Source organism: Narcine bancroftii, chromosome 12 (genome assembly GCF_036971445.1).
Source record: "Narcine bancroftii isolate sNarBan1 chromosome 12, sNarBan1.hap1, whole genome shotgun sequence".
Classification (NCBI taxonomy): Eukaryota; Metazoa; Chordata; class Chondrichthyes; order Torpediniformes; family Narcinidae; genus Narcine; species Narcine bancroftii.
The window spans coordinates 29,935,105-29,959,109 of record NC_091480.1 but is presented as its reverse complement, the minus strand read 5'-3'; the positions used below and the strand labels follow the sequence as shown (position 1 = coordinate 29,959,109).

At 41.8% G+C, this 24,005-nt stretch overlaps 2 protein-coding genes across 8 annotated transcripts in view; one reads left to right on the top strand and one right to left on the bottom strand.

Moving 5' to 3' along the window:
- baiap3 (BAI1 associated protein 3) overlaps positions 1-24,005 on the bottom strand; it is a 96,172-nt gene that overhangs the window by 3,849 nt on the left and 68,318 nt on the right. For all 4 annotated transcript variants that reach the window (XM_069906601.1, XM_069906604.1, XM_069906603.1 and 1 more), the window contains 12 exons: positions 22,602-22,753; positions 20,299-20,419; positions 19,671-19,814; positions 18,149-18,226; positions 15,981-16,196; positions 15,119-15,187; positions 14,714-14,793; positions 13,832-13,940; positions 6,498-6,569; positions 4,539-4,622; positions 2,291-2,411; positions 151-274 (listed from right to left, as the gene is read on the bottom strand). In XM_069906601.1, the coding sequence (XP_069762702.1) occupies positions 151-274; positions 2,291-2,411; positions 4,539-4,622; positions 6,498-6,569; positions 13,832-13,940; positions 14,714-14,793; positions 15,119-15,187; positions 15,981-16,196; positions 18,149-18,226; positions 19,671-19,814; positions 20,299-20,419; positions 22,602-22,753 (1,370 nt within the window). The remainder of the gene's footprint in view (positions 1-150; positions 275-2,290; positions 2,412-4,538; positions 4,623-6,497; positions 6,570-13,831; positions 13,941-14,713; positions 14,794-15,118; positions 15,188-15,980; positions 16,197-18,148; positions 18,227-19,670; positions 19,815-20,298; positions 20,420-22,601; positions 22,754-24,005) is intronic.
- Positions 1-24,005, top strand: part of tsr3 (TSR3 ribosome maturation factor) — a 57,987-nt gene that overhangs the window by 20,835 nt on the left and 13,147 nt on the right. The window contains exon 8 of one of the 4 annotated variants that reach the window (XM_069906614.1): positions 22,578-22,648. The exons of 2 other annotated variants lie outside the window; for them this stretch is intronic. In XM_069906614.1, coding sequence (XP_069762715.1) covers positions 22,578-22,609 — 32 coding nt within the window. In that variant the 3' untranslated portion in view covers positions 22,610-22,648. Of the gene's footprint in view, positions 1-12,465; positions 12,575-22,577; positions 22,649-24,005 lie in introns of those variants that run through there. One more of the 4 variants, XM_069906611.1, reaches the window with a different exon arrangement.

Sequence of the window (24,005 nt, the reverse complement as noted above, 5' to 3'; positions counted from 1 at the left end):
GGAGGGATAATGTAGAGGGAGCTTATTCTACATGTAATTTGTGCTTTACCTGCCTGGAGAGGGACACTGAAGGAAACTTAATTCTGTTTCTAACCTGTGTCATGATGGGAGAAAGAATGCAGCAAATCAGATAACAAGAAGGATACTGACAAGTTAAACTGTTCGTCAAAAATGGGGTGCAATGTTTTATTCTTGACTTGTGTTCGCTGGCTCTTAACTCCTGGGAAGAAGTGTGGAGGAGCAAGTTCGATGATAACAAAAGGATCGCTGAGACCTGCAAGCACAGAGGCGAAGAGAACAGTAAACCATTGCTTTCTGATATCATCAGCTCATTCCGAACCCAGCCAAAAATTGATCAACTGGACTTCAGCAAATTGCACCCTGTGTGATAGTCTAGGTGTGACTAATTTTAGCAATCAGAGTGAAACTGAATATATTTAAATCGAGGTGTGGAGCCGAATTGGTGGATTTAAAGAGACCACATTTGGTCAGACCTTGATGGCCAGATAGAGGTTTGTATCGTGATAGTAGTGTAAATGGAAACACGCACTGTTGGTTGCTCTATGAACCCAACACTCTTTGCACAGCTTACTTTCAGCTTGGTTCTAAGAAGCTAGCTGTTGAAATGTAGGATGTCAGTTGAAGTGATGCACATTGAAAGGTCAAACCTGAAGATGGATTATGTGGTTAACTGCATGATTCTTAACAGTGGGGAGGAACAGAGGGATATTGAGGTCTAGGTCCATAGTTCCATCAAGGTTGCCATGCAAGTTGATGGGGTAGTTAAGAAGGCATATGGTGTATTGGCCTCCATAAGTTGGGGGATTGAGTTCAAGAGCTGTGAGGTCGTGTTGGAGCCATAATCTCTGGTAAGGCTGCATGTGGAGTATTGCGTTCAGTTCTGGTCACCTCATTTCAAGAAGGATGTAGATATTTTGGAGAGGGTGCAGAGGAAATTTAACAGGTGGGTGCCTGGAATGCATTGCTGGAGACATTCAATGACATGAATGTAATAAAAATAGAGGAGAATGGGTGTGAGGTAGGGGAATATTAGAGAGTTGTGGACTATGTTTTCATAGGTCAGCACAACATCATAGACTGAAGGGTCTGTACTGTGCTGTAATGTTCTATGTTCTAAATACATTCTTTGAAGTGTATTCCCTGTTTTAAAATAAGTAGCAAAAATAAATCTCCCAAAGCTGGTTATGCTAAATTAATTGTCCCACCCTAATCCCATAGCCCCCCCAAAGCTCAAAAAAATCTAACTTCCTCATTGTTTTCCTATCATCTTGTGTAAATCCACATCTAATCCTCCTTCTTCAGCATCCTCGCCACCTATATCAAACTCATAACAAAACTCACTGCCCCTTCTCTCCCTGATCCCCCAAATCCCAAAAGCCTGTTCTTTCTCATCTGGTTTCAAAGTTAACCTGCAGTAACTGAGCCTTGACAAGTCTAAAATTGCTCGTTTTAAAACAGTGGTTCTCAACCTTTTTCTTTCCATTCCCATACCATTTTAAGTATTCCTGATGCCATTGGTGCTCTGTGATTAGTAAGGGATTGCTTAGTGGTATGTGGGTGGGAAGGGAAGGTTGAAAATCACTGCTCTAGACTCAATTGTTACTGAAATATTTTGCTTGAGAAAAATTGTCATTGCCCCATTACCTATGGAGTTAGGAAACCTTACACATAATGAGTCATTTAGGTACGATTAAAATAGTGGTTTTCAAACTTTTTCTTTCCACCCATATACCACCTTAAGCAATCCCTTACTAATCACAGAGCACAGGGATTGCTTAAAGTGGTATGTGAGTGGAAAGAAAAAGGTTAAGAACCACTGTTTTAAAAGGTAAAGAAAGAAGGATTCATCAGTATTCTTTTTTGGGTAATCCATAATATTGGAGAATGGTTTCACCAATTTACCATCTCCCCAACTGCTTTGGACTCTTGAGTCCTCTCAATATTTACAACACAGAAGATAGAAACAGACTCTCGTACTACTGTAATGAAAAATCTCACGAAAAGTGGAAGAGAATGACAAGTGGAATGTAAGCAATGCTATTTAACATGGTCCCTTCCCACTTTTTCTTTCCATTCCTTTGACATTCTTCTGTTTTTGTTTAATGATTACTTTTATGACCTCATACAGTACATCCCTACCATTCTTGAAGGAGGAATACACATCGTACATTTGTCCTTACACCTACTACTTGTCCTTTCTGCAGATGCTGATCTTGTGTAATTTGCCTCTAACTTGTATAAAAATGTCTGGCAAATAAGGCACCCTCACCATTCGCATCCAAGGCAATCAGGTTTGTAGCGTGTAAGATTTCAATGTACAGCTTGTGCTCAGCTGCTTCATAGTAGCACTTAATGCAAAGCATTCCATATGGTGTTGGCTCCTGGGATTTCTGGGAAGGAATACTGAAATTAACATTCATTTATAGTGAAATTATTCCTTCTCACTTATTCCTCCCTTCTTCCAAATTATGAAGTCTGCTCATATTTGGCTTGATGGCATGAGATATCATGGAGCCTTGAAGAGCTAGCACTTCCTGCTAATATATCACACTGCTACCATCTCGGGTGGATGCGTCCTGCTGGGGATTATGAAGGAAGGCTCTGGCTTCTTGTCTGTAAGATGCAATTCATTGAGGATAACTATGTCAGTGTGTTGCTTCACTGTCTATGTGACAGTTCTCCCAATATAAACACCAGTCCCCAAATGTTCATGGAGAAGTTTGCAAGAATGCTTGGGCTAAGAACATTTTTGTCACCTTCAAATACAGGACTTAGAACTGCAGCCAAGTTGTGACTGAGTTACTGTTGTGGAGTAGGGGATGGAATGTTATTCAGTATTATCCTTATTCTGTTTTATTGATAGGGGATGCAGTTGTCTGCCTTCCTAGGCAAACCCAGGGAACGATTAAGGGTTAATCACATTCATGCAGTCCTGGAATCATGTACAGGATAGACTGGGTAATGACAACAGATGTCCTTCCCTGAAGGGTTTTAATAAACATTTTTTGTCAACCCAATAGTCTCATGGTTACCATAATTAAAAATGGTGTTATTTTTAACTGAATTTAATTTCCCACCTGCTCTGGATTTCCAGATTGTTAGTCTTGGGGTGAAAGTTAGTAGTCCAGACATTGAACCACAACACCCAACAATGGATATATATGATATATGTCTTTGCTACCCCTATAACTTTTCAGCCTTTTTCTCTTCTGCCCTCCCACCCATATCCACCTATGACCCACTTGCCTGTTGGCCTGTGCTCCTCTTTATTCGGACACCTGCCTGCTTTTTGTTCATACCTTCACAAAGAGCTCAGGTCTGAATCGTTGATTATGTATCTATACTTCTTATGAATATTGTGTGACATGCTGAGTTTCTCTAGCGCCTTTGTGTATTAAACTACAATTACAGTGTCTGTAGACTTTCTTCTTTAACCACAAATATTTCTGATTAATCACCCTTTATGAGCACTAGAAACATTTGAAGACATGTTTCATGGTGCAGAGCAGAGGAAGGAGTGAAGATGAAGTAGTGATTCACTTGCAGTTTAGTGAATTATATTCAGTTACTGCAATGTAGTCTCCACTACCAAACACATAGTAGGAGACATACACATCTGTTCAGTCCACAGTGAGCTCATTGACTCTAATTTCATATAACTTAAGCTGGAAGAACTGCAACCCATCTAATGATTAGATATGTTCCAGCCTTCAGGACCCAACATCAAATTCAACAATTTTTAGTTAAAATCAGAACTAGCCCGTTGTAATGAAAGTTTATCAGCCTGCAATGTTTTCTATCTCCCCGATGCCAATTGATCTGCCAGGTATTTCCTGCATTCTATTTTGTTTCAGATTTCCAACAACTGCAGTGTTTTAAATCTCTCAGTTCCAGCATTGTTTTTTTTTCTCTCTCTTGGATCCTTTGCTTTCATTCACCCATATACCGCTACTCATCTATCAGCCTTTTTTTGTCTTCAGCTCATCGTGGACAATTCCTTTGTTCTGTTCCCTCTTTTCTCCTGCTTCTCTGCACCTTAAAACATGGTTAATTCCTAAATGATGAAAGATCATCTATGTCCTCTGATGGTGCTGAATATTTCCAGTATTTGCATTTTGGTTTGCATTGTGCAGTCCCTGCCCTGGGTATGCTTGATAGCTAGTGTACGGACAATAACGACACCAGCAGTGCGAGTATAAGACAGCTTTGATAAACTAATATGTACACTAAGAGGTCTTGTCTCTCTGCAAGACCTCTTAGTGTACATATTAGTTTATTAAATTGTACTGACAATAACCACACCAGCAGTGTGAGTATAAGACAGCTTTGATAAACTAATATGTACACTAAGAGGTCTTGTCTCTCTGCAAGACAAACCTGGAAGGCTAGACTGTAGCTTTGGACTGCTTTATATACAAGGTCACCGGGATGCCCCCTGGTGACCTAGTGGTGTAATTACATATCACCACAGCTAGTACATCAAGTTTTGCCTTGTAACTGATCCTTAATGTACCTACCTGCTGTTGTATTTTCGCCTGATAGGCCTTCTCAATTAATTCCTGTGTTGAGCACTTGTTTAGATGCAACTCCTCCTTCAGAGACTGAAGAACCGTTTCAACAGTTAAGGAATGAGGAAAACATGTAGAGAAGAAGATTAGGAAATCTGCAACCATGCAACAATATTTTCAGGGGTCAACCCAGAGAGGTTAAAGCATAAGTAAATAGTGTTGAAGGGATGGTGAGGGAAGCAAAAGAAAAAAAGACTCTGACTGATAGGGTACGTCATGAATATTTACTCGGATATTCATCCTAAAAGAGTGGGAGAAATGGAAAATAAGGAATGTAGAGTGAGAGAAAAATGGAAGAGAGTTATAGAGAGAAAAGAAGCAGGAATGAGGAGATGATGAACTTGAGAGCAGGAAGAGAAATGGTGTGAAAAATTGAGTTAAATAAAAGGAGAGAAATGATGGTGAGAAAGAACAATGGAGGAAAGAGGAACAGAGAGAGGAGAGGATGGGAGAACAGTAATAGCAGAATATGAGCTTGGAGAAAGTATCCTCAGGCACCTACTAAAATTATTCTTAAGTAGCCCCTCTCTAATACCATTTTTTCTTATTATCAGCTTAAATCATATTTAAAGAGAAAGTTAGGGATGAATTTTAGACTACTGGATCAAAGTCAATTTGAATACTTAATAACGGATACATTTATCGAAAGATTTATTACTAATATGTATATAAAATTGCAAGAGACTATTCAGAAAAAGGATTTATTTAAATCTAAATTGAGATGGGAAAGAGATTTAAATATACAAATTCAAGAAGTATGGTCAAAAATATGTCATGAAGTGTAACTAATACAATTAATGTTAGATACCAAATGGTACAATTTAATTTTTTACATCAATTATATTATACTCCATACAAATTACATGGAATTAATTCAAATTGTTCTAATCAATGTTTTAGATGTAATAAAGAAGTAGGAGCTTTTCTCCATGCAGTTTGGCAATGTGAAAAAGTAGGAAAATTTGGGGAAGATATAAGTATTTTATTGGGACGAGCTATGAAGGTGCAAGTTTTGAAAGATCCCAAAATATTTTTTATGAGGAGATATTTTTGATTTGAAGTTAGATACCTATTAGAAATTTTTAAGTTTAGCAATAGCAGTAGCAAAGAAATGTATAGCCGTAACGTGGAAACTAGACAATAATGTGGGGTTGAATAAATGGCAAATGGAACTACTAAATTGTATACCATTAGAGAAAATCAACATATAATTTACAGAATCAATCAGAAAAATTTGATAAGATTTGGAAGCCTTATATGGATCTTATTGCTATGACTTTATTTACTGCATCCGCCATCCCACTCCAACTCACCTTAGTTACTTCAAGGTAACTTTAAATTTAATTAATCAAGAGGTTATATGATTATCAGCCAGGCTTTTATTTCTTCTATCTTTCCTACCTTTTTTTTGGGGGGGGGAAGAAAATATAAAATTATGTATTCTTTTTGCATCACTTTTTTATTAATTTTTTCATAATATAAATAAATACTGTACTTCTATTGATGGAAATGAAAAATAAAATTTACCAAAAAAATTGCCCCTCTCCAGTAAGGATAAACATACTTGCAGAAGAGGAGGCATTACACCTATGGTGTTATTTCCTTTACCCCTCTGCTTTCTTCTCTTGCCCCAATTCTGTCCTTTCTCTGGACCATTTAATACTTTTCCTCCATAAGTGTCTCTCTCTAATTTGCTCTGACAAGGCTTCCATTATTGGAATGGAACCTCCATTTGGAACACCTTATGAATCTGTTTCCAGTGTGAATCATGTATTTTCTCAAACTTGTCAAAGGGATCTTTCTCCTTTCACCCTTTTGATATTCCCACAATTTTCCACTGTTAGTTAATTCCCTCTTGAGAAATTCCAGTTATTGATTACCAGTGAGCATAAAACCAGCACCATTTACCTTGTAACTTTCATTCCGTAAATTGTGAAGTGACAATCCTTGTCCCTCAGCATGAAGAAACATCACAAGAGTCTAAGGAGAAACAGAATTAGTGCTCCAGAAATGCAAAACATTGCACCACCACACTGGATCCTTTAGTCTCCAGTTTGTGAACAATTAGCTCCCACCAAGCTTCTCTGCAGGATGGTCTAGAGATGAGGGGGCAGGCAGGGGTGGTCAGAGTGGTGGTTGGTTGTAACAGGTGGTGAAGAGAGAGCTGCATTAGGCTTCAAGGGGATGGTAGCTGGCAATCAGGGAACATGCTTACCTGCGAGTGAGTGAGTAGCTGGTAGGTGGATCACATTTATTACTGCAGTTCCTGGTAAGTAATTTTGAAGGATAGACAGTAGGACAGACTTGGACAACCTCGATGTTGTCAAACATAAAATGGATCTTGAGAAGCCAGTGAGCTTCTTGAGAAGATAATGTTGAGTTCCATACAGAAAAATTTAAGAACCCCTAGTTTAAGCTGACATATTAGTGCAGGACAGTGGAGGACACGATTTGACCATTCAAGTGGATCATACACTCTGCTCACTATAATGAGGGTAGCTTCTCATTATAGAAACCACATTTATTACTATACAAACACAATCCTCCAAAACAACAAGGAATGGCATTATACATCCTTTTGATGTACACAGGCATCAACTGCAGAATTGGAGGTTTGAAACCTGATCATATGGCAATTCACATGCTTAGTGCAAGAATACTGTTTGCTTTTAATCTGGAGTGAAGCAGCTGCAAAATGGGAGACATAGCAAAGGGTAGATGGGAAAAGAGGCCAATACAGAAAATACTGGCACATTTGGTTTGTATATTTGGAGATGTGTCAGTAACAGGGAGATAAGATTTAACAGATATTTTGAAATGAATGGACAGAAGCCAACATACTCCAAAGACAAGGATGAATGGACACAAATTTACAGACAAGTGTGCATATTAGAGGAAAATTGATAGTGGGAATGGCTGACGGATTGAATTGGACACCTGATACACCTTCAAGTCAGAAAGCTTTGTAAAGAATTCCTAGGCATCGAAAAACTTCAGCTAAATTCAGAATGATCTTAAAGTATGGCTGAAAGCAAGCCTAATTTAGCATAGTGTGATCAGACATCCAAATAAGTTGGGACCTACCATGTTTCTGTCTCAATTCTGTTTACACATACTTAGGATGGCTAGAAAATTATTGAATGGCTATACCTACCCACTTCCTCCAAATTTATTACTGAGGCCACTATCAGCAGCTGGTCTGCCCATTTCCTGCTGCCGTGTTGGCTTCGGCAGTGGGGTACGAACATGGGGGGAGGGTGCACCGCTGGGTGTTCTTGCCCCATCGGCGATGGTAGAAACAGTACTTGCTGTTCTTCTCCATGCGCTCTTCATGTTGCTGCTGGGCTGCAGCTACCACTGATGCTTCTGGTGGACTGGGCGGGTTGGCGGCACTGAACGTGTAGACTGGCTGCACATGGAGCCAAGGTTGTCTGCTGTGATATGCGGAACAGCTTATCTCTCTTCTTGGCCACGAGGTACGGGACACTAAACTCCATGTCAGAGACTGCCAAGGCTACGTGCACTGGTAGTTTTGAGAGGAATAGGGCCTAGAACGGTGTGCCTGTCTGCCAGGGGCATCATCTCATGCATAAGTTCGGAGGGAATCTGTCAGCCAGGCCCCGTATGTTAAGGATGCAGATGGCATGCTTATGCTGGCTGAGCTCAAGGGTGTCGAGGAGGAAACTTCAAAACTGCTCGTACTTATGCTCCATTGGTTGGTTTTCTATGAAGGAGCTTACTTTTGTAGCTGTGGCAGCGTCCAGGGTGCTGATGACGTGCCAGAACTTGGTGTACTCTGAAACAATTCCCCTGATGTGGAACTGGGACTCAGCCAGCTACAGCCAGTTCCTGCGCTGGTTTGCCCAGAAGGGCGATAGATGCAGGCCCACTGTGTTGGTGGCCGGCACTGCAACTGTGGATGTAGCTGGTTGCTGCATCCTGCTTCGTTTAATGCAGGTTCCAAAAAATATTGGAACTGTCAGGGTCACCGCTGTAGTGACTGTGTGACTGCTGTGGCAGTGCTACGGAGTAAGGACATGTCCACACAGAGTGAGGGAGAACCAAAGACTGAGTTTATTGGTTTGAATTTGCCACGTCTCTGTGCTGGACCGCCTACTTCCGGTGACGTACCCACCGGTTTCCAGAAGTGACGTCACCGCGTGGTATAACCATATAACCACTTACAGCACAGAACAGGCCAGTTCAGCCCTACTAGTCCATGCCGTAGCAAATCCCCACCCTCCTAGTCCCACTGACCAGCACCCGGTCCATACCCTTCTAGTCCCCTCCTATCCATGTAATGATCCAGTCTTTCCTTAAATGTAACCAATGATCCCGCCTCGACCACCTCTGCCGGAAGCTCATTCCACATCCCCACCACCCTCTGCGTAAAGAAATTTCCCCTCATGTTCCCCTTATAATTTTCCCCCTTCAATCTTAAACCATGTCCTCTAGTTTGAATCTCCCCCTTTCTTAATTGAAAAAGCCTATCCACATTTACTCTGTCTGTCCCTTTTAAAATCTTAAACACCTCTATCAAGTCCCCTCTCAATCTTCTACGCTCCAGAGAAAGAAGCCCCAGTCTGCACAACCTTTCCCTGTAACTCAGACCCTGAAATCCTGTCAACATTCTCGTGAACCTTCTCTGCACTCTCTCTATTTTGTTTATATCTTTCCTATAATTTGGTGACCAAAACTGTACACAGTACTCCAAATTTGGCCTCACCAATGCCGTGTACAATTTCATCATAACCTCCCTACTCTTGAATTCAATACTCCGATTTATGAAGGCCAACATTCTTCACCACACCATCTACCTGAGTATCAGCCTTGAGGGTACTATTTACCATAACTCCTAAATCCCTTTGTTGCTCTGCACTCCTCAATTGTCTACCATTCAATGTATATGACCTATTTAAATTTGCCTTTCCAAAATGTAGCACCTCACATTTATCTGTATTAAATTCCATCAGCCATTTCTCAGCCCACACCTCCAGCCTTCCTAAATCACCTTTTAATCTACGATAATCTACCTCACTGTCCACAACACCACCAATCTTTGTGTCATCCACAAACTTGCTTATCCAATTCTCCACCCCTACATCCAGATCGTTAATATATAACAAATAATAGTGGACCCAGGACCGAACCCTGAGGAACTCCACTAGTCACCGGCCTCCAATTGGACAAACAATTTTCTACCACTACTCTCTGACACCTCCCATCCAACCACTTGCTGAATCCATTTCACTACCTCTTTATTTATACCTAATGCCTCCACCTTTTTTCCTAACCTCCTGTGGGGAACTTTGTCAAAAGCTTTACTAAACTCCAAATAGACAACATCCACAGCTTTCCCTTCATCAACCTTTTTTGTAATCCCCTCGAAGAACTCAATCAGGTTTGTCAAGCATGATCTATCCCTGACAAAACCATGCTGATTACTCCCTATCAATCCCTGTACCTCCAAAAATTTGTAAATAGCATCCCTCAGAACACTTTCCATCAACTTGCCCACCACAGACGTCAGACTTACAGGCCTATAATTCCCAGGTTTGCATTTGGACCCTTTCTTAAACAGAGGAACCACATGCGCCACCCTCCAATCCTTTGGCACCACCCCTGTGGCCAGTGACATCCTAAATATCTCTGTTAATGGCCCCACTAACTGTCCACTAGCCTCCCTGAGTGTCCTAGGGAATATTTTGTCCGGTCCGGGAGATTTATCCACCTTTATCTTTTTTAACACAGCCATCACTACCTCCTCGGTTATCCTTATATGCTTCATGACCTCCCCACTATTTTTCTTTACTTCAACTGGTTCAACATTTTTTTCCCTAGTGAATACCGAGGCAAAGAAATCATTCAAAATTTCCCCCATTTCCTCAGACTTTTCACTCAGCCTACCCTCGCTATCTACAAGGGGTCCAATTTTATCTCTCACTAATCTTTTACTTTTAATGTATTTATAGAAACCCTTTGGATTTATTTTTACTCTGTCAGCCAAAGCCTCTTCATGCCTTTTTTTGGCCTTTCTAATTTCTTTCTTAAGATTCCTTCTACACTCCTTGTAGTCCTCCTTCAACTTCTCAGCTCCCTGCTCTTTATACCTCTTCTACACCTCCCTTTTTCTCCTAACCAAATTTCCAATATTCCTCGAAAACCAAGCCTCCCTATGACTTCCAGCCTTTCCTTTGATCCACACTGGGACATAACTACTCTGTACCCTCAAAATTTCTTTTTTGAATATCCTCCATTTTTCAATAACATCCTTACCTGAAAATATTCTGTCCCACTCAATACTCCCCAAATCCCTTCTTATTCCTTCAAAATTTGCTCTTTTCCAATCCAGAACCTCAACTTTAGGCCTCTCCTTGCTCTTCCCTAAAACTACCCTAAAACTAACAGAATTATGATCACTAGACCCAATTGGTTCTCCAACATTAATGTCCGCTACCTGACCTAGCTCGTTCCCTAACAGGAGATCCAGTATTACACCGTCCCGAGTCGGTTCTTCTACTAACTGATTTAGAAAACAATCCTGAACACATTTAACGAATTCCAGCCCATCCAGCCCTCTAACCGTATGGGTATCCCAATCAATGTGTGGGAAGTTAAAATCTCCCATGATCACTACCTTATGATTTTCACACATATACGTTATCTCCCTACAAATTTGTTCCTCTAATTTTCTTGGCCCATTTGGTGGTCTGTAATACACCCCTATTAGCACCCTCTTGCCTCCTCCACCCCTCAATTCCACCCAAACAGCCTCACTGGTCGATCCCTCCATAGCATCCTGCCACCTCACGGCAGTAATGTCCTCCTTAAGCAGAGCAACTCCTCCTCCTTTTTTACCCCCTGATCTATCACATCTAAAACAAATGTATCCTGGAATATTAAGTTGCCAGTCCTGCCCCTCCTGTAGCCAGGTCTCACTAATTGCCACAATATCGTGACCCCAAGTATCTATCCATGCTCTCAGCTCATCTACCTTGTTCACTATGCTTCTTGCATTAAAATATATGCATCTCAGAGAATGACCCTCACATATATTCTCTTTTTTACCTTCTACCCTAATCTCCATCCTACCTTTGTTATCTTTTTTATTCCTATCTAGGTGGCCATTCTCCCTGGACACTGCTCTCACACTCTGTTCCCCACCCCCCTGCCAACATAGTTTAAACCTCCCCCACAGCTCTAGCAAATCTGCTTGCCAGCACATTGGTCCCCCTCCAGTTCAAGTGGAGTCCGTCCCTCTTGTACAGGTCCGACCTTCCCCAGAAGAGATCCCAATGATCCAGAAATCTTATCCCTTGCCCCCTGCACCATCTCTTTAGCCACGCATTCATCCTCCACATCCTCCTATTTCTACCCTCACTAGCTCGTGGCACGGGCAGCAATCCAGAGATTATTACCGTGGTGACACTCTCTGGCCGGTGGGGCGCTACGCAGAAGTGGAGGGTGGCTTAGCCTACAGATGTCATCTGCGGGCTCCTTCTCGGCAGTGAAGGGGAGCCCACGCCATCTTGGACTGGCCGCGTGTTGCAGCGATTTGGCCCATTGTAGCGGTCGCTCAGCCAACTACAATTTTTTATAATATATTTCATTTGCCTCTTTCTAATTACACCTCCCTAGACACACACCTAATGTTATTTTCTATCCTTTACCAGCCTCTCAGGTAATGCCTTCACTTCTTAGGTTACGCTTTGTTTGTCTCCACTCTTTCGGTCCCCTCCTTTTGCAACATTTAATTTGTTCCATTTCAAATTTATTCCATTGTGAAAGACTGTTGACCTGAAACATTGACTTGTTTCTATGTCTCATAATGCTGCCAGAATTGTTGAGAATTTCCAACAATCTTTATTTTTATTAGGGACGGGTCTCCATGGAGAAACTATAGAATTGGGAAACAAGATGCCAGGAGACTTGATGCTGAATTTTGAATTTCAAAGGAAGAGAAAATGTGACAAATTTTGATAAGGCCATTCTCATTACTGCATAAAATGAATGTTCCCATCATGAACTTTGCAAAGCAATATTTAATTCACTAAACATTATTTTTAAACAGACATTGAAAGCATTTTGGGCAAATGACATATAAAACCACCAAGGGCTTCTTTACCCACTTCCTACAAATCCATTATTCAGAGGACCTATACGTCAACTTAGTTGAGGCTCTGGAGCCCAATCTATGTGCTTGTTCTGCTATGTTTTAACACCTCATATGCTACTACCCCTAGCACCAAATGCATGCCTTACTGAAAGAATGGGTCCTTACTTTGTACACTTGCTATCTGGTCACCCTACTCCAGCAGGAAATCCAACATAAGACAGTAGAAGCAGCCTAGAGCAGATGAGAACAAAGACATCTTGAGACCAATAAAAATTTTATAGAGCTTTTGGCAAAAACTTTTAATCTTGCGGGAATGCAGGCTGAAATGTAATCCTGTTAACTAATGGATATTGGATGGAATTCCCTGCGCAAAGATTAGCAGGTAATACAATTTCAGTGTAGTCACAAAGCAGCAACCCAAGCTCAATCCTGACCTCGGGAGCTGTGTGAAGTTTGTACTTTCTGGTTTCTACCAACATCTAAAAAACATCCAGGTTGGTAAGATTATTAGCTACTGTAAATTTGCCCTAGTGTGTTGGTGAATATTAAAATCTGTCAGGAGTGGAGAGAATAAAAAATGGGATTAATTAGTGTAAATGGGTTGTTCATAATCGATGTAGACTTGGTGGGCTCAAAGGCTGGTTTCCATGGTGTTTCTCTCTGACACTGTGACTCAAAACAAACACTTTATTTCTAATTTGTGTTCACTGTGAATGAGCAAAATAAAATAACCTCTCTTAACCAATAGGGAAACAAGCAAATAATTGTGCCCACATTCATTTTGTTTGCTTTCGGGAATTGTGTGTCACAGGGCAAAAGAATTGTGGAGTTAAAAATACCTGGATCTGTAGCTAGCTAAACAACCATTTAACAAGTCCACTATTGAGCTATGTACTAACCCAATGGTCAGACATTGAAGATAGAAGTAAGCTGGACAAACAAAGCAACATGTAATGTGATAATGAAGATCTTTGCATGTTTTTGTGGAGTATTAAGCATCAACTCATGTGGTCAAGGTCAGGATGCAATGGATACAGATACAGTTGTTGCCACACAGAAATCTGAGCACAAGATGGGGATGGGCTGGTGCAAGTGTTGGTGTCTAGACCTCGTACTGTGTTCTAACCTCCAGAGTAAAATGAAATCGCTCGTAGAATTCAGCAGACACCCCAGTATTTGTATCCAATGCCTCAGCAATCAAATCCAACAGCAATTTCCACAGAGTAGTCAATATCCTGGGGAAAGACAGAAAAAATCTATTGGCAGTGATGCCAGTAAGAAGCAATGAGGCCATACAGTGGAACTGTAGCTCATTAGTCATTGGAATGGATTCTTTTCAAAATGCCAAAATACTAAAAAGTTCTGTAGCACAGACAAAACATGGGGTAAATATAAAACTCAAAAAATAAAAATAACAGATTCTGATCATTTGAAATAAAATGAAGAAACTGACTCGAGGACTTTGACCTGAAAATTAACACTGGTTCTCTTTCCACAGATGCTGCCTAAGTATTTCCAGCATATTCCGTTTTAATTTAAAATAGAGTGATGCTCCCTTTAATCTCTGAGCCATCTGTCTTAGCTAAATAGAAGAGCATGAAAGTTTATCACTAAGTAGTAGAGCATGAAAGTTTATCTCATTGTTCCACAAGCCATTTCTGGACAAGAACAGCATTCATGAAATCAGAATAAAATCCCCCCCAAGACCTGATAAGGAGTAGGGATTATAAAGTCTGGATTGGGTTGGACTCCAGGTTCCAAGAGATCATGAATCAAATGTGATGATTGTCTCATTCAATTGCTGCAACAAGGCCTCAAAGTGGGGCAACTTCAATCACTCTGCAAATTGAAGCCAATAACCCCTATCAATCTGACATTACAACAGTGACTACACCTCAGAGGCATGCAGTTGCCTGAAATGAACTTTGGAATGTGTTGAAGGTATAGACATCTCTGTAGAAATGCTTTTGTTTTGTGTTTTTATTTCCAACTTGTTGAACTTAGTTACCTGCAAAGGTTCTCCTGTACAAGCCATTCACTGAGGATGATTAGATTATCATCCAGGAATTTCATCAGAGGAGATACTGCCTGCAACAAGACAGAAGCACGTGTGGTTGATGGCATTACTTTCAAGCCCATTCTACCCATCCAATCTTCTCAGAGATGTGCCCTCTCAGAAAACTATCCACGATACCATCCTCAGCAACCTCTCATTGCTTATCAACCTTCATATCTACCCTTTCCTCCCAACACCCCATTCAACCTCCCCCTCTGAGAACACAGTTTGGTTTCCTGCTTAATCAGGTAAATTGATGTGGATTTGATCCACGTGTGAGGATAAGGGATGGGTCCTGCCCCTATTGCTGAGCAGTTCCTAGGCATTCTAGTAGAACTATCTCACCAAGACACGTACGTCATCATGTTGGATGGAATCCGGAGATAGGCTAATGTGCTGAATGTACTTTCGCAAGTCAATGACCATCTGTAAAACAAAGCCGTAGAAAACAGTATCATGTCAGATTGATGAATGAGGAACAGGCATGTACATCCTTTGCACCTTGAGGGTGCTGACCAGTTTTATGGCTGGATTCAGTTGGTATTAGGTCACCCTGAATTCCCGTCCTACATATCCAGACAACCCCAGCTAATTCTCAACTGAATCAAATCAATATTAGCCAAATAATTCCAATTTCTGGAGGGTAAAATTAATCTCCACTAAATCAATCTTAAAAAAGGAATGTCACATCTGAATAGATCAAATTGTCTACAACAGATCTAATTCTTGCCAAATTAATCAGATTCCTACTGAATCAAACAGATATTGATGGGATCAAACTAGTTCCTTGCGAACAATGAACCCCATTGGACCAAACTGACTCTCACCTGATCAATTAATTCCAGTTTGATCAATAATAAACTGGAGACAATAAGACACACTGAATTATTTAAATCTCCATTAGGTTAAGATGATTCCCATTGGGCCAGATCGAATCGTTTTCTACCAGATCCAACTAATTCCAGTGGATGCATGTGGATCCAACTGGAAGTAACTGATTCCTGTAGAGCAAGTTGATTCCAACTTGACTGAAACAATCCAAACTGGATCAAATCTATCCATACCAGATCAAAGTCAAATTCACTGGTTTAAACCATCTACTAATGGATTGTCCTGATCATCATTAGACCATGGTGATTTCTGAATTTCACCAATGAATCTAGTCGCCATCCTAATATAATTGCTGTTGCTGCCCTTGTTCTAGCTTCCTGCTGGTTACCTTCTCCACCAACTGGTTGATCATGTAGTTTGACTGCCGCTGCATGCCTGCATCAATGCTCTGCAGCTGGGTGTCCAGTGCTCTCTGCACATGCTGCTTCCCTTCCAGCCCGCACAGCTGCTCCACAGAGGTCTCCACTTCCTGCCATTGCAATTCCTTTGGCAGACTCCAGATGTACTTGTGCACATGCTCGATATTATTCAGGACCATGCACAGCTGAGGAGGGAGAAAGGGTAATAGCTATGCCAAGGAGGAGAAACACCAAGACAGTAACAGGAGATTGGAATCAGCAGTTGTCAGGTAGAGCATCTGCACTTGGTTGTTCAGTTGCTTTCTTGCAGACACTCAATTCCCTTAGTGAAAACTGGCAGGAACTTAATTGCAGTGACATAGAGCCCTTCATCCCATCAAGTCATGCAGACTTCCAAGCATCCATTTACACCAATCCCACACTAATCACATATCTTTCCACTCCCACAGATTCTACCACTTACACAAGTTACACTAGATTTAATGGTCAGAGCAACTCCCATGTTTTTGGGATATGGGAGAAAGCAAGAGCACCCGAAGGAAATCCACACAGTCACAGGGAGAGTGTGCAAGCTTCGCACAGGATCAGGAGGTCAGGGTCAAACCTGGAGTTGTGAGGTAGCACCTCACTATGCCACCACACTGCCATGAGTTGGAAAGATTTCAGTCAACATGACAGTCTCTGAGAGGTCTGTCCCATTGTCACTGTCCCAGTAATAGGAACTGCAGCATTCAGTAACTTTGCCCCTTTCTCACCTGACCCAATTAGACCTTCACTGCAAAGATTCATTGCAAGACATAAAGAGCAGAAGAGGAAGGACATTTCTGTTCAAAGGACAATGGAGTTTAACTTTAATTTGGAGGTAAATCAAGCTTTAGTCGGAGAGAGGTAATATTCTTACTCTCCAAGACCTTCTCTCAACTTGTCACTTCTTGATTTATTATAGGCATGAGAAAAGATGGGAAGCTAGACGATTCCCCCCAAATGTTTTGATTATTTAAATATTTTAATAAAATTTGGAAGCTTATTTTTTGAAAATTTTGTAGCTTTAAATGTAACTGGAGGGTTTTCCAGATCTAGCAGCTAAAAGGAGACTAGGAGAAATTGAAAGATGTGGTAAAGTACTCCTGCCTGATGTATTTGCTTTGGAGTCAAATTCCCCCAACATTCACCCCATTCAAAACCCAAGGGTCACGGATTAGACATCCCTGGTCCCACAGCGTGTTCTGACTCCATCTCAGGCATATTAATTAAGGTGACAAAGAAAAGCTTGTGTATGCTGGAGTGGTTCCTTCCAACCAGGAATACAACAGAGAGCTACAACATATGGCTTGCCTCTGGGCCACCAAAGCTACCTGGAGGCAACACCGTAGGCCATTACTCTGAATATCTTCTCACATGTTGGGATGAAAGGAAAAGAGTCAAGTCATTTGGGATTCTGTACAGTGGAACCAAATGGAAAAGGTTTTGGTCCTCTTGGGATTCTGTTGAATTGGAGCGAATGGAAAGGACACTGCCCATCTGGATTCTGTTTAGTGGGAATGAATAGGAAGGTTTGGTCCTTTGGGCTTTTGTATACTAGCAGTAAATAGAAAGGAGGATTCTATCTGGAGTCAAAGACTATATTATGTGATACTGTTTATTCTCGTGTAATACTCGTTTGTTTGACCAATATTTTAGGTTAAATTTGGGGGGGTGGGGGTCGACTTTTGACTGTGGTAAGTAACTGCATCGTTCAAGGCGTTGGGATGGCCAGGAATGGGAGGATGAAGTCCATTTTCAGGGCATCAGGAGCTCTGGTAGATGGATGGTCAAGGTGAGGTTCTACGATTGGGGCATCAGGAGCCCCAGTGGGTGGGTGGCAAAGGCAAGGATCCACGGTTGAGACCTTGGGAGCTCCAGTGGGCGGGCTGTCAGAACATTGGGAACTTGGGTAGGAGTGTGGTTGGTGTGCCGGAAGCTTGGATGAGCGGGCAGTCAGGCCAAAACTTGGGGGGGGGGGGGGGGTTAACTTTTACACGGATCATACAGAAAATAATGTGATTTTTGGGCAAAAAAGGCGGGGTTTCGACTATTACACGGGATCGACTATTGTACTAGTTGAAATAAGAATGAGGTGCAGTTTCTCAATGCTCACCTGTTGTGTAATTCTCTTCTGATCATCTGCTTTTTGTCTGATTTTCTCTGAGTACATTACGGCTGCATTACAAATATCCTGAAAGAAATATTAGTGTGTTTGAATAAGATGGATCCACAAGGAGAGTTCTCTGCCATCATGCTGTCCATTCTGCTGAGTATTTCCCTGCATTTTTTGCTAGATTGCCAGCAATGGCAACATTCTACAACTCATGGTTCCAGCATTGTCTGTCCCATTCATCTCTATTAGTATTCATCTCCTGAAGACAGCCTTCACCACTTTCCCTCAGCCACTGGAGGAGTGTGTCTTTGGTCTTATGCATTCCATACTGAGACCAATGGCAGATTGCAGGGATAACACCTCATAATCCGTCTGGGCTCCCTCCAACCAGATGGTATTAACATCAACCTCCAATTTCCATTAGCCCCCCCCCCCACCTCACAATCTTACCTTCCCTCATCCCTATTTCCTTCCTCCAGCTCTGTATTCACAGAGCCACCCTTTCCCCTGATCAATGTTTTTCTCTCCTGTCCTATCCATATCCAATTATGGCCTTTTATTTGATGGCTCATGCTTTTCCACTTTGCTCTTTCCTCAGTTCTCCTCAGCCTTTTTATTCAGGTGTCTGTCTACATTCTGCTCCTACCTTGAAGAAAGATTCAGCCTGAAATCTTGGTTATATCTTTACCTCCTATGGACGTGCAAAACCTGCCGAGTACCTCCATCATTCCTGTGTTTTACATGAAATATATGTAGAACATTAACAACTCTGGATCTACAGAGGTGGAAACTATTTTGGCTGGAAACCATAAACTCAGTTTATGAAGCAATCATGCTTGATGCTTGCCTTGTGACTATCACTCAGTCCTCAGCTCCACTATTCCAGTTCCTTCATTCCAGCTAGAAGGTCTACTAATTAAATATAGGAAGGAGACTGTTCCACATCCCAGCAGGCCTAACGTGCATGGAGGCACACAGGAGACTACAGATGCTGGAGCCCGAGGCTAAACACAACCTGCTGGAGAAAGCCAGCGGGTTGAGCCACATCAGTGGAAGGAAAAAAAATGGTGGATATTTCAGGCCAAAACCCTTCATCATGATTAGGAATAAAGAGAAGGCATAGCGGGAAGAGAAGGACAGAGGTTCACGTGGGATTGGTGAAGCAGGGAGAATCAAAGTTTGATGGACGAGGCAGGAGAATGGCAGATAGAAACATAGAAGATAGGAGCAGGAGTAGGTCATTCGACCCTTCGAGACTGCTCCGCCATTCAACGGGATCATGGCTGATCTTAAAGTTCAGTACCCCGTCCCCGCCTTCTCTCCGTAAACAATGGAAGAGAGGCAAGAAATGCCCAGGTGGAGGATGATGAGACATACAGAGGGGAGCGGATGATTAGAAGACAAAGAGCTGGAACCTGATAAAAAGAGAAGAGGCCCACTTAGTTCTCTCATGTTCAGGGCGAGTGTGCATGGTTGCTCAGGCTCAGTCAAGAAAGCTGGAGGAATCTGAGTGGGTACTCACATCAGTAATCTTGGTTACAAACACAAAAGCTCCCATTGGGTCAGGCCAGGCCAGTTGCAGCCAGAAGCTCCTGATCTGAGTGAAACAGGTTACCACATCGACAGCTGAGCTGCTGTGTTTGGACAGTGTGTCAACAGGATCAAGCTGGTAAAAAACACAGAAACATGTAGTCATTATCAACAGAAAGAAGATCAGAGCAGCACGGAATTCACCAATGGAGAGACGTGCACAGCATGAATTCAGTCGGTGAGACCACAGATCAGCACCACATGGAGAAAATCACACATAAAAACCTTGTATAATTTCCCATTGTTGACATTATCCAAACTTTGAATCTCCTTTCTCCCGTCACCATCTCTACCTACCCACAAAATTTGCTGTCACATTCTACATAAGCACCTTCCTATCATGAACTCTCATTGCATCTATATGAATACCTCATACAAACCCATCATGGCTTTACCCCCTCATAATGAATTACAGTTTACTGATGTGAGTGTTTTACCTTGTAGTCTCTGCACAACAGATTGAATCTCAGCACAGTTGTATGCAAGAAGAAAATAGGAGCAAATGGCCTACCTTGTCGATGTGTTCACCACATGAAAAGTTGTTAGCGGATCCCATTTACCTGATCCATCATCACTGCCTTTGTGATTCGTTCACATGCCTTCTCGTAAACAATGTGTAGCCACTCATTAATGGATGTCTGGAACCAGTCATGGAAATTCCCAACTCTTAGCTCTGAGTCCCTGTTTGAGAGTGGGGAGGGAGTGAGGGGAATAAACAGATTTAGGAATCCAGGATTAGACACAATCTGCTCAGCAAAATAAAATTTTATTTGGGATCTGATGATAGACCAATGCCTGCTCATTGGAAAGAGTATTGCAAACAGCCCGTAAAATGCTGGAGGAACTCAGTGGGCCAGGAACTCTCTGCAGAAGACAATAGAGTCAACATTCTTCATCAGGGATCAGGGAACTTTTCATCGAGATATTTACCAGCATCTGCAGTCTCTCTTGTTTACATGATTGCTTGTTGAGTGGCGTATGTGTGTTTGACATTCCCTGCCTGATGGTGTCTAAAATGGAACAACTGCTTTTCTTCTCGGGAGGGGTTTTTCCCTCAATTTAAAGTTGCTTCAACTCTGCTGCACCGGATAATCAGAGTAGATTTCATGCTCAAGTTCAGAATGTTTCCTAAAGGGGCTTCCTTCTTGAGGACCATCGCCTTCCCAAGATCGTGTTATATGGCGAGCTCTCCACTGGCCACCGAGACAGAGGTGCACCAAAGAAGAGGTACAAGGACTGCCTAAAGAAAGCTCTTGGTGCCTGCCACATTGACCCCTGCCAGTGAGCTGATCTCGCCTCCAACCGTGCATCTTGGCACCTCACAGTTCAGCGGGCAGCAACCTCCTTTGAAGAAGACCGCAGAGCCCACCTCACTGACAAAAGACAAAGGAGGAAAAACCCAACCCCAACCAACCAATTTTCCCTTGCAACTGCTGCAACCGTGTCTGCCTGTCCCGCCTTGGACTTGTCAGCCACAAACGAGCCTGCAGCTGACGTGGACATTACCCCTCCATAAATCTTCGTCCGCGAAGCCAAGCCAAAGAGAAGAGAGAAGATGAAATGGAATGGAACAATCCTGGTATAAAGGACTTTGAGTCACTTCATTGTAGAGAAGCTGGGGTTCCTTTTATTATCATTTATTAAGGGAAATTTTCATCAAGGTCGTCAAATGGAGTAAATAAGGAGAATCTATTTTCAGTGGCAGAAGGGTTGATATCCATGGGACTGAGATCTGAAATACTGTATTCAGCAAAAAAAAATAAACCTGCATATAAACACAAAAATTAGGTGCATGAGTAAACTACTGGCCCTCTTGAACCTGCTACATATTCCCTACGATTATACCTTATCTAATTATCATCTTAACTTTACATTGCTGATTAGACCTGGTAACCTTATTTATCACAAAACTCTCTATAGGAAGTCCCCAGGTTAAACTAGGGTTCTGTCCCTGAGAACTATAACCCAAACAGTTCATATCAGAAATTATCAAAAACAGTGTGTGGAAGAGGGTAACAAAAACAGCAGTGACGGGAGAGTGAAGGGTGGCCATCAGCATGCGACTGAACAGCCTCCACATTAAGGATGGTTCACCATAATTTCTAACACCCCCAGGGTAATGCCACCACCAATGCATCTTCCCCTCCTCTTTTAAGTTATTGAAGGAACTGTTCCTTTCATGATTCTCTGGTTCATTCTTCTAGCTCCAATAATATACACTCCCTGTTCACAGCAGCTTCCTATTGAAATGCAAGGCAATATTCATTTACCTCCAAATATTTGAGGGGAAGTACTTATACCTCTTCCAGTTTTAGTGGTCATGTGGAGTATAAGTTCCGATCCAATCTTCCAGTTTTTTGTCACTTCCTCCTTATTATTTTCTCAGTCTATTCCTCCCTGACTCCCTCTGTCTTTGGATCTTACACTTTTTCAATAAAGCTTAATGTAAGCTTGAAAAACAATACTTTTTCTTCCCGCTAAAGTCATTACAGACTTTCAGGCTGAACAGTAAATTTAACTATTTCAGATAATCAACAAATCCACGTTTTGCATTTCTAATTTTCAACTTTTAAAAATTGTATATTTTATTCATCTTCTGTTTTTCCTCTTCCACGCTTATGTACCTTCTATCATTCCCACCAGACTCCTTTTGTCATTCTGCCCTCAACCTCAATAGAAACACCTCTCTGCATTGATCCCCATTCTTTGCCCTTTGAAACTTGTTTTATTTTTTTAACGTCTAATTTTGATGAAAGGTGATTGGCCTGAGACATTAATTGTTTCTCTTGGAGCTCTCTTATCGAGGGTATTTCTAACAATTTTTATCTTTTATTTTAAGGAGTTGTGGCTTCCATCCACTCACTTCAATGACAGGAATTCCTTGAAGTTTTTCACTTCTTTCAGTGACAGGTACAGCTCAAACAGGGTCTCTGCAATCTGCTGAGTCATTCTTGATTTATCCTGTTCTATTTCTGTTCCCAGCTCTCCCATTAGTGCCAGGACATCATCTGCAACCTGCAAGAGGCATCAAACAGACAGCTTAACAAAACAGTTTGTGACTCACCTGGAGATAGGGAGAGGTAGATTGAGGAGAACCCTAGTGTTCTTTTGTCATAATCTTATTGGGCTCTTCCCCGAAAGAGCCAATCAGAAACAATCTGATAGATCTAAGGAGATATACTGGTGCTGGACATGTGGTGGCTGCTAGGGACCGTAAACATAAAGTGGAGTTGCAGGTCATGATTAATCCTCTGATTCTGAATGCAGTAAGTTTTCTTTTCATGACAGGGTTAATTTGTGATTGACAATATCCATATAGACTGGATCCCATGCCCTTATTGTGACAGCCAGGTACAGAAATATCCTGGGTTCCAAGATCATACATGTGATAGTACAGATCTATCACCAATGTACATAGTGTATATAGTTACTGTATCTAGACTGTGCTTACAGCGATTGGCTGAGAGCTAAGCCACACCTATTGTTTGGGCCTTAAAGGGTTGTGTCCCTAGCCAGGTCGGATCATTCCGGACTGGTCGGCCACCTGTGAAGAGCTCCGGTCTTTTGCTAATAAAAGCCTTGGTTTGGATCAACAAGTCTTTGGTTCTTTCGACGAGCTCTACAATACACTCATTTATAAATCCTTAAATAAGGAGGGGGAGATGTGGTACAGGAAACATAAACAGTGTGTGGGAGTTAGAGGAATAAATAAATGCTGTGAGATTATATTTTGAGGCACATTATCAGTGAAGAGCAGAACCTGGACGCTGGGTCACTGAAATCTTTTCAGTAGGGGTGGTCAACCTTTAAATTTTTAATTTAGGCGTACAGCACAGTAACAGGCCATTTCGACCCACGAGTCCATGCTGCCCAATTAACCTACAACCTGTACGTAATCGTGGGCTGAAGTGGCCTGTAACTGTGCTATATGCCTAAATTAAAAATTAAAAGGTTGCCCATCCCTGGCAGCGTCTGATTACAACCTAAATAAAAAATTAAAAGGTTACCCATCCCTAGTTTACACTGTCTTTGGACAGTGACTGATTACAACCTGGCCTTTCACATGGGGTGCTCGGACCCCTCACAGTACAGGTTCACTCACAAAGTCTCCCATTGTGGAGAAGAGTGGGGCTTACTCTCAGAACCTAGGAGACTCAGAAGTTCTCTGTCCCTCACATGAGATGGTTCACATTCACACGAGACTCTTCTGTGACTCACTCACATACATCAGGGGCTTACACTAGGAGTTTCTCAGATGGAGACTGGG